The sequence below is a fragment of the Nannospalax galili genome, unplaced genomic scaffold, assembly GCF_000622305.1.
Source record: "Nannospalax galili isolate Female #2095 unplaced genomic scaffold, S.galili_v1.0 scaffold1311, whole genome shotgun sequence".
NCBI classification, from domain to species: Eukaryota; Metazoa; Chordata; class Mammalia; order Rodentia; family Spalacidae; genus Nannospalax; species Nannospalax galili.
In genome coordinates, this window is record NW_008329527.1 from 884,956 (window position 1) to 895,469 (window position 10,514).

Consider the following 10,514-nt stretch of genomic DNA (forward strand, 5'->3'; position numbering starts at 1 on the left):
AGCCTGAGCAATCAGAAATACCTTCTCCCATTTTGGTTTTGTTTCGTTTTGTTTAATGGTCTTTGTATTAAGATGCTCCAGCCAATGGGGAATAAGGCAGAGTTTTCACCTGGGTCAGAAGGTTTTGGAATTCCTCCACTGCCTGTGAGTGTGCCACAGGATTTAGCACCAGGTGTTGGAAAAGATTGATAGGCTCAGCATCCCGAAATGTCTTAGGAATTGGAATGGTCAGGGGCAGGAAGGTGTTACCAATGAGGAAATGATGGAGAGATCTTTGCTGGAGGCCACGGCCCAAGAACCAGAGAAGGTCCTGGAGCCTCTGAGAAAGCATATTGTGGTGCCAGTCTGTTAGAGGCAGCCGTAGCAACAGGTGCATGAGGGCTGTCTTGAAGTGGTAGGAGGTGAGGATGGGACGAGATGCCCCAGGGGGTAAGGTCTGGTGGTCCTGGAGACTCAAAATGATCTGGAGGCATTTGAGGTGACAGGTGTTCTCAGGGGCAAAGCGCCCTACCAGCTTCAGGAACAAGTGTTCACAAGCTGCAAAGGACTCGGGCCAGTCCACGCTGGTGAGCTGCTCTAACTCAGGGGCCTGACTCACCAGGTAGACCAAAGTATCTTCCCGCTGCACCCCTAGAACCAAGCTGATTGACAAAAAGCGGCCTGAGCGGTAATCCAGCCTGAGGGTACAGGAGGTGGTAGATGGTGGCAGACTGAGCTTAAAGTCATACTTGTGGGCCACCAGGGCCCAGGCATTGCCCACCATGTTCCGAAACCACTGCACAGTCTTACACACATCCAGGTGCAAGCCGGTGCAGAGAGCTGCCTTGATAGAGCTGGTGCACTTGCCCACGAGGGCCAAGTGGTCCCTGTGGTTGTGCACCAGGCACAGCACATCACCCAGAAGCTTCTCATGTTTGCACATGCATTCAGAGTCCACCCGCACACAGCCACAGCGGTGGCCCAGGGCTGGATCCCTCATCTCCAAGATAAACATAGTGCCCTGTGGAGGAACAATGGGCACCAGGACATCAAATTTCTGAGTCTCATGGAGGGTCCCCCACTTCTCAAAGGCAGCCCCGAGCCCCAGGCAGTCCTCTAGCTGTGGGTGAGCCTCCCGGCGGCTGAGCACCCGACAGGCCTCAATGAGATCATCCACAAAGCTCTCCACGAACTCACAGGTACAGGGCAGGTCACGGATGGCATTTTGGATATAATGCTTGTAAAAGGATTCCAGGGCCTCCTGGGAAGGGAAGTCAGTGAGCCAGTTGTGAGAGCTGACAGGCACAACACGGACTTCTTCCTCTTCCTCATCACTGCTGGAGTCAAAGGCTGGCTCATGCTGCATATTCTGTCGCAGGAGCTCAAAGATGAGAAAAAGGCAAAAGAGGCCAGCATTCCACAGGTTTCCCAGCATCCAGCCCAGAGGGCCCCCGTCTTGGTTACTGGCATGGAATGGCCACCCCATGTCTTTCTCTCCCAACACTAATTGGTCACTGGATGTGTCTCCTCTCCAGAAGTTCTCTGCCTTCTGCTTCTGTTCTGCTGCTCGCCTCCTCTCTTCAAACTCTATCTCTAACTGCCGCATCTCCTCACTCAGTCGCTTCTCCAGCTGCCGACTCCTGGCTAGTGTTTCCAGGTCCATCCGGTCACTGACCATCAGGGGGTGGTGAACAACATACATCACTGCCAAGAATAGCAGGCTTATCACAGCCATGGAGGCCTCTGCATCTGGAAAAGTAGGAGGGTGGGAGTCAGTGGTGATTTTTCTGGCTGCATTTGTTCTCCAGCACATATTCCCCAGAGCCCTGGTACCCCAAATCTTTGATGTCAACTACTCAGGAGGAACAGAAAGCTCACAGATCTGGGCTTGGACAGAGCAAGGGGTAGTCTGCCTGGGGAACGTTTTGGGAAGGGAAAGGGGGAGAAGCAGAATCTGTCCCTGAGCCAACTGTTTTCCTTCCACATGCTGTGGGTGAGATTTAGGCTGTCTGAGTGTGGACATGAGACTTTTATTACAGTGTAAGATGGGGAAGGGGACCCTTGCAGTGGGGTGGCCTCACCTGACTCATCAGTCCACTTTGGGCACCAGATATGCCCTGCCAGTCCCAGAGGCTCCCTTCCACAGGCAGAAAACAGAAAACAGGCAGAGTTCGCCAGGGTAATACCTTTCCCATCTTGGGTAGCCAGCCCTAGGCCCAACAGCAGCATCCTCCTTCCTCTGTGACTTCACAACCCTCACCCTGGGTCACTAGACCACTCAACCTCACCCCTCTGCTCAGTGTATGCCAGACAGGCACACTGCTGCCAGCTCTTTGGTGGTGTGCCCGCTTGAGGTCCTGGGAGGCTGGGAGTGATCAAGGGTCCAGCTGCACTTCTCAGCCCAGGAAACTGCCTGCAGAGCTGTATGGCCAAGGCCCAACTGACGGCCAGAAGTGGGGGTTCCTCAGTATCCTCACCCACCACTGAAGTCTGAAGCCTCGGACCTTCACCCCAGTAATTCACCAGCTACTGGGCTCCCCGAGTCACGCAGGACTGTGCCCCGTGGACAATGAAGCCGGGTGAGAGGTTCACCTCGCTTTGGAACTTGGTCTTGTTTTAGCCCAACTGCCCTCTCCAGAAGCCCTGTTAAAATTTACCAGTACGTAGGGCTTTGACTCAAAGTGAAGGCTCCCCTACCATTAATAACTTCCCCCAAATTCCACACCCATACAACTGTATTCTCAACCCATCTATCCTGGTCCAAGCTTCAGGGTTTCTCCTCGAGACCTAAGGCCGGGTAACTCACCATCAGTGTCAGCAGGAACGTGGTTTTAAAGAGACAGTGTGTCCTGGCCGCCCCTGCCCTCTTCCTGGCGAGCAGGGAGATCCCAGGTCATTCCCGGGACCACTGGTCCCGACGCCCTCTCGATAGGTACAGACCATGTTTGTCCGGTGGTCTACAAGCCTGCGGGCGGTGGTTCCCGCGACTCCCTACCACGCGGTGCGGGGGGGGGGGGGGGGGGGGGGGGGGGGGCCAACCCCCGAGGGGGGGGCCCCCGGGGGGGGCGCGGGGCCCCTGCCCCCCCCCCCCCCCCCCCCCGGGGGGGGGGGGGGGGGGGGGGGGCGGTGCAGAGGACTCCGGCCTGCCGCCGAGGCTCCCGCCTTCGGGGTTCGGCCCCGCCTCGCTCCCGCCCAGGCAAGCTCCTCCCCTGCTCAAACCCCGAAGGCCGGGTCCTGGGCGGAGGCTCAGCGGAGCTTGGGGCCCTCGTGTTCGCAAAGCGCCCTTTGTCCGCAGCCCGGCTCTCGGGGAACTTTAAGTCTCCAGCTGTGGCTAGCACTCAGCCGCTCTACTTTGTTGGTCCGCGCAAGGGAGCACCGCAGTGTCAGCTGTCATCCTCACCAATTCTTGGAGAATGTATGCTTACTGAGAATTTAGGTGTCAGGATGATGGAGACAAAACCAGGAATTGACTGAGGAAAGTTATTCTTCCCTCTGTCTTTGAACAAAGTGGAAAAGGAGATGAGGTGTGTTTCAGCACCCTAAATAGATCGCATTCAGTGGGAAAATGATTCCGTGGGCAGAAACTTGCTATACAGGTATAGAGACTTGAGCTTGGATCCCCAGCTCCCATGTAAAAACCCAGGCCTGGCAGCACACACCTCTAACCCCAAAGTTGAAGAGGCACATCCCCTGACCGACTGGCCAGTGGGTGGAGCCAATCGGGAGCACTAGCTTTAGTGAGAGATCCTGTCTCAAAAAATAAGGTAGAGCCGGTGTAGTAGTGCATGCCTTTAATCCCAGAAGCAGGCTGAACTCTGGTAGTGAGTTCCAGGCCAGCCAGGGCTGCAACCTGTCTCACCCAATAAATAAGTAAACAAATAAATAGATAAATAAATAAATAAGATAGAGATCCACAAACTACACCCCAGAATTATGGCGCTTGGTGGTGTTTTATAGTTTGTGTTTTAATTCATGGCCAAGATTAAATATTTTCTATAATCAGACACCAAGTGGCTTTTGGAAATTATCTTTTGTTGCAGATTTGATACTTGTTTGTTTGAAACTGTGTAGCCTTGATTGTCCTGGATCTCTCTATGTAGAGTAAACTGTCCTTAAACTTCTGCTAATCTTCCTGCCTCGTCCCGAGTGCCAGGATTTCAGGTGTGCACCACCATGCCTTCCCAGATTTGGTACAAGGCAAACTGATGCATATATGTAAATTCATGCCATGGTGAACATTTCAAACACTGACCCGTAAGTAACATCAAGCTGCTTAATACACTTCTCATGTCAAAAGCAAAACAAGAAGACTGCCGTTCCTACATAAATTTGCAGCAGATGTGTTTTCTGAGCTCAAAATACAGTTCCAACAGAGCATAAAAAACATCCTTAAAGTAAAAAGAATGGCTCCCTATTTCAAATTTTATTTAGCTTTGCAATCATGGAGATTCCATTTGAACTTCAATTAGAAATACTTACTTTGGCCTCTAATCCCAGCACTTGGGAGACAGAGGCAGGAGGATTTCTGTGAGTTCAAGGCCAGCCTGGTCTATATAGTGAGTTCCAGACTAGTTGGGGGCTAAAGGGGAAACCTGCCTCAAAAAAAACAAAAAAAAAAAAAAGAAATAATTAATCTGCAATATAATGACATATTAAAAAAATAAGAGTGGTGGTGCATGCCTTTAATCCCAGCACTTGGGAGTTCTAGGCCAGGTGGGGTTACAGGGAGACTCTCTCAAAAAAACCAAAAAAAGCCAATATAAAAATGTAATTCTATAAATAATTTTCAATTGGGGAATCTGCTCAATTGAAATTATATGTTTGAGGATTAATATCAGTTTGGGCAGAACTTATTTTTATGGAAGACACTTCCATCAATTTAGATGATAGGAATGAGAGGAAGTTACCAGAAATAAACCACACCTGTACTGAAGATTCTAAAATGCTAAGTGACCCACTTGAACTTCATATTTGCAGAGAGTTAGAATGTTAAAGATCCAGAGCCAAATTATTTTGGGCTATTTTTAAGTCTCGTTGAAACACATTCATTTTCTGCTCCTGTATCTGATGTAGTCTTAGCAGACCACTAGCTTTAACCAATGGAAAAGCTAAGAATAATATCTCAGGGCCTGGAGAGATGGCTCAGTGGTTAAGAGCACTGGCTGCTCTTGCAGAAGACATGGGTTTGAATTCCAACACCCACATTGCAGCTAACAACCATTTGTAGCTCTAGTTCCAGGGGATCCAGTGCCTTCTTCTCTTCTCCAAGGGCACTGCATGACATGGGTACACTTACATACATGCAGGTATTACATTCATACACATAAAAAAATAATAATTTTTACAAGGACTGTTATCTCATAGCATCTGCAACATGTAGCAGAGCTTTCTCAACTTTTCTATAGCCTGCTTACCTGTGGTCTCCATCAAGGTATTGGGTAAGTGTTTTGAGGCATGAATTTCTTTTTTCTGTAACTAATACAATCCCACAAAACTGCTTGGGTAGTGGAACATGGCTTTTAGGGCAACCTGAATCCATGTTTCTAGGCCATGGTCTCTCATATCTCAATAAAATACCTTATTCTCTTTGAGGTGAGAACATAGTGACAATTTTGGCACCTGAACATCAATCAGGTCCCAAGGAAGAACCAATTTCACCAGAAAGGTCATCCAGAGTAACACCAGGTACCAGCATGGAAACTTTTGTGCTCATTCATCTATGATGGCTCCTTGGTTGGATTTTGGATCTTGGTTGGATTTCTTTCTGGGGCTTGGACCCAGTTTAATTGAAGGCCCCATTAATTAAGCTGGCTGGATATTTTATTTTATTTTCAGACTGGTTGTTTGAACCCTTTTTTCTGAGCATTCTACTCTTTGGATCTTGTTTTATTTTCAGAAAACTTGGTTATTTCTGTTTGTCTTCAGGGTATTTGTTTATTTGCCAGCATTCAGAATTTCCTGCCACTCCTCTCAGTATCTGTAGGTAATCATCACAGCAAATGTTATTAATTGTGCTAGAATTGTTGACTCTCAGCCAGCCAGAGTTTTCAACAAGACTTTGGGGTAAAGGCTCCTTCCCCTTCCCATGTCCCCTTGATTGTCTTTCTGTCATGCCTCACAAGGAGTATATATAGTGTGGGATCTCTTCTCTGTCTAGACTTTATCTTAAAATGGTCCATAAAATCTTTTTCTCTGAGGTAGACATTTGTTGTGCTTGGAGATAAAGAAGGAAGAAGAGGCACAGGCAGAGAAGTATAACAACTAGATTCTTCACAATTCACGTTTACTTCTGACACAACCTCTTAAACTTTAACTTTGTTAATTTCCTATTCTAAAACTTTTAACTTAGTTAATTTCCTATTTGTTTATTTATTATTTATTTATTTATTTATTTATTTATTTTTGTCTTTTTGAGACAGGGTCTCCCTGTAGCCCCAGCTGTCCTGGAACTCACTGTGTAGACCAGGCTGGCCTTGAACTCACAGAGATCCGCCTGCCTCTGCCTCCCAAGTGCTGGGACTAAAGGCGTGCCCACCACACCCAGCTTAATTTCTTATTTTTAACACCTCTGTTTAATTTTTAGAATTTCCAAAATTTTTATTTTTTGTAAATTAGAAAAAAATTTTTTCTGCTTCCTGAGTGCTGGAACTAAACGGTGGTATACCCCAGCTATCATTAATTTTTTGAAACATTTTAAAATTCCAATTAAAACAGACTTTGTGGGGCTGGAGAGATGGCTCAATGCTTAAGAGTACTGGCTGCCCTTGTAGAAGACCCTAGTTGGGTTCCCAGTACCCACATGGCAGCTAACATTCTGTAACGCCAGTTTCTGTGGATCCGATGCCCTCTTCTGGCCTCCATGAGTATGTGGTATGCTCACATACATGCAGGCGAAACACTCATACACATAAAAATAAACTTTTTTTTTTTTTTTTGTCTTTTTGAGACAGGGTCTCCTTATAGCCCCAGCTGTCCTGGAACTCACTATGTAGACCAGGCTGGCCTTGAACTCACAAAGATCTGCCTGCCTCTGCCTCCCAAGTGCTGGGATTAAAGGCTTATGCCACCACGCCTGGCCCCAAAATAAAATTTTTAAAAATAGCCTTCCCATTTATAATCTTTAGTTCTATTCCTGAGACTTCCAGTTTAGCATGCAAAAAAAAAAAAAAATCAGGTATGGGGTTAGAGAAAAGACTCAGCTGGTATAACACTTGCTGTTCTAGAGGGCCTAGGTTCCATTCCCAGCACCCACATCAGATGACGCACAACCATCTGTAACTCTAGTTCTAGGGGATATTATGTCCTCTTCTGGTCTCTGCAGACACCTACAGGCATGTAGTGTGCATACAAGCATTCAGGCACACACACATACACATAAAATAAAGTAAATTAAATTTTTTTAAACCACGTATATCAAATGCTCTCCATTGTGAGAACTGTAAAGCCAAGTTATCTTTAGTCAGATTTCCCCATTTCCCCCCAAGACTTGTGAAATAGTTATGATTTATCATAACTGTTAAACATAAACCAGCTGGAGTGCCAAATGGAAGTTTTTCTCCAAACAATTATTTCCCTGAAATTCTGCTCACTCTTTTCACCTTAAAAGGCTTTCCTATGCTAAACAGTGTGATTTGTGTTTTGGATCTGATTTCTGTGCTCCCTCAGCTCTCATCTGTGCTCCCTCAGTCAGTTCCTTCTACTATGTCTCTGTCTGGTGCTCCATATTTACCAAAACATGAGAAGGCTGAGTGATCAACTTTTATTTGTATCTTCTTGACTGAACCTATATGGTGCCTTTCAAACAAAGAATAGGGTATAGTTTTAGGGTGCCCTATGAAGGCATTTCACTTTATGGAGCGTTCCCCATGATACCTCCAACTTATTGGGGTGGTGGGAACAAATGCATCTTTCGCATCTTTATGATCATGTGTTCATGAAATTCCCAAACTGAAAGGGACAAGATTTCAATAATCAGGAGCAGCTATAGAAAAATTTAGAATTTATTATTTACTTTAAACAAATACTTATATTTATATATTGTGTGTGCATATGTGTGTATGTGTGTGGACATGCATATGCCATGGCACTTTTATAGAAGTCAGGGGACAATTTTCAGGAGTTGATTTTCTCCTTCCACCATTTCAGTCCCAGGGATTGACTCAGGTCTTCAGGTTTGACAGCAAATGCCTTGACTCACTTAGCCATCTCTCTGGCCCACAGTATTACTTGTTTATTAAGATGTTTCAAATAATAATGTTAAAACAGGGGCTGGAGAGATGGCTCAGTGGTTAAGAGCATTGGCTGCTCTTGCAGAGGACCAGGGTTCAATTCTCAGCACCCACATAGTATCTAACAATCGTGGGTAGCTCCAGTTCCAGGGGATCTGACACCCTCATCTGACCTCCGGGGGCATTGCACAGCACAGGTGCACTTAAACACATGCAGGCAATACACTCATACACATAAAATAAAAAACAATAAAATATTTTTGTAAAAAAAAATGTTGGGCAGGGTGTGGTGGCACACACCTTTAATCCCAGCACTCGGGAGGCAGAGGCAGGCAGATCTCTGTGAGTTCAAGACCAGCCTGGTCTACATAGTGAGTTCCAGGACAGCTGGGGCTACAGGAAGACCCTGTCTCAAAAAGCCCCCCCAAAAAAGAATGTTAAAACTGGAGCTGAAGAGATGACTCAATGGTTAAGAACATTTGCTGCTCTTGCAGAGGACCCAGATTTGGTTCCTAGCGCCCACACTGGGCAACTCATAATTACCTGTAACTCCAGCTCCAGGGGACCTGACACTCTCTTCTGGCCTCTGCAGGCAACTTCTGACATGTACACATCAACCCTCCCCCATACACATACTTAAAAATAATAAAAATAAATAATTAAAAATGCTAAAATAGCATGAACTATAAGGCCTGAGTGTAAGTAGCCTTCTTCTTTTCCCAGTTGTAAACCTGCAATTTCCAAGGAATCTCACTAAAAACCTAACTTACAAGTTGAGGGCGGTGATGATGCCTTGAATTACAGCACTTAAGAAACAGAGGCAAGCAGATCACCATGAGATCGAGGTCAACATGGTCTACATAGCGAGTTCCAGGCCAGCCAGGGCTACATAGTGAGACCCTATCACAAACAAACTTGAAAAAAAAAAAAAGAAATTTCATTTGCAGTAAAAGATACCTTAACCCCCCTTGTCCCTTGTGCAACCATTGGAAACAACCTTCCACGTATTTTTTTTTGTGGGTTTTTTTTTTTTTTTTTTTTTTTTTGAGACCAGCCTGAGGTTGAACGCACAGAGATCCACCTGTTTCTGCCTCCCGAGTGCTGAGATTAAAGGTATGTGTCATCACACTCTGCCAGTGATACATGGTTTTAGTTTAGCAGATTATAATCCTCTCTCAGGCTCTTCTGCAGCTGCTCTATAATTTTATCAAAAAGATGGAGAAAAGTTAAAAAAAAAACTTAGCCACCTGTTGAGATCCATCAAAATCATATTTGTGGCTATTACTAAGACCCTTAAGCCTGACTGTGCCTCAAGAAGCCTACTGTGCCCTGTCCTTTCTCTTAGCACCTGTCCATTCCTGTCTGTGCTTAAATCTTGGTTCAGACCTCTTCTTCATAATCTCCAGTACTGCTCCTTACTGGCTCATCCTGGAATTATTTTGCAGGGAAGTCGAGACTACCATCTTCACTCGAGCAGAGGGTTCCTAAGAGAACTGCTCAGGTTGCTATAGGTGACACAAGCAGTTCTGTCTCCAGCCTGTTACCCAACTACTGCTGACATCCTTTCTGGAGACTATGAAGGGTCCATTGTTGAAGCAGTGTTGCTGAGTTTCCATGAGTGGTGTTAGCTGCTCCAGTCTTCTATGTTTTTTTTGACAACTTCACACATATATACAATTATTGTGATCATGTTCACCCCATTATCTCCTTTTATCTCCCACTCTAGCAGACACCCTTCTTCCCAACTAATTCCCCCATACTTTTATAAGTTTTAAAAAATGCACTGTGTCTAATTAGGGTATGAACATGGTTAGGGGGCTGGAGCATGGACAGTTCCCACTGAAGAGCATGACACCAGCTGACGTGTTTTATGGAGACTGCACAGGAACAATCTTTGAAGCAGCATTGGTGAGTTTCCCTGGCTGGTGCTTAGCTACTCTGCTCTACCCTTTTGGTTTACTTGTTACCTCAGTTTCTTTGCTTCTTTTTTTTCTAGCTCAAAACCCACACAATGTTTAATGGGTGTTACTGGCACTGAAGATAGTGATCCCCTCTCAGACCTCATTCGGAGACAGATGAACATCACGTGGTTCACTGGCAGGACATCACAATAAGGACTGATAACTGATATCTTGAGTCACTCTCTGGTCTCCAAGAGAGCTGTCCTATGCTCTTTTGAGGTGAAACACTCAAGTGAAACACACGAATGAAATTTGTTAATCACTACTTTCTGGATACAAAACAGAGAGGCAGGGCTGGAGAGATGGCTCATGGATAAAAAATACTGGCTGTACTTACAGAAGACCC

At 46.0% G+C, this 10,514-nt stretch overlaps 1 protein-coding gene across 1 annotated transcript; it reads right to left on the bottom strand.

The window, feature by feature from the left end:
* On the bottom strand, positions 1-2,991 carry Itpripl1 (ITPRIP like 1). The gene is made up of 2 exons (XM_008838099.3): positions 2,786-2,991; positions 1-1,728 (listed from the first exon to the last, which is right to left on the bottom strand). Exon 2 carries the CDS (start codon positions 1,712-1,714, stop codon positions 68-70), a length of 1,647 nt encoding a protein of 548 aa, XP_008836321.1. The 5' UTR covers positions 1,715-1,728; positions 2,786-2,991; the 3' UTR covers positions 1-67.
* Between the last annotated feature and the right edge of the window lie 7,523 nt (positions 2,992-10,514).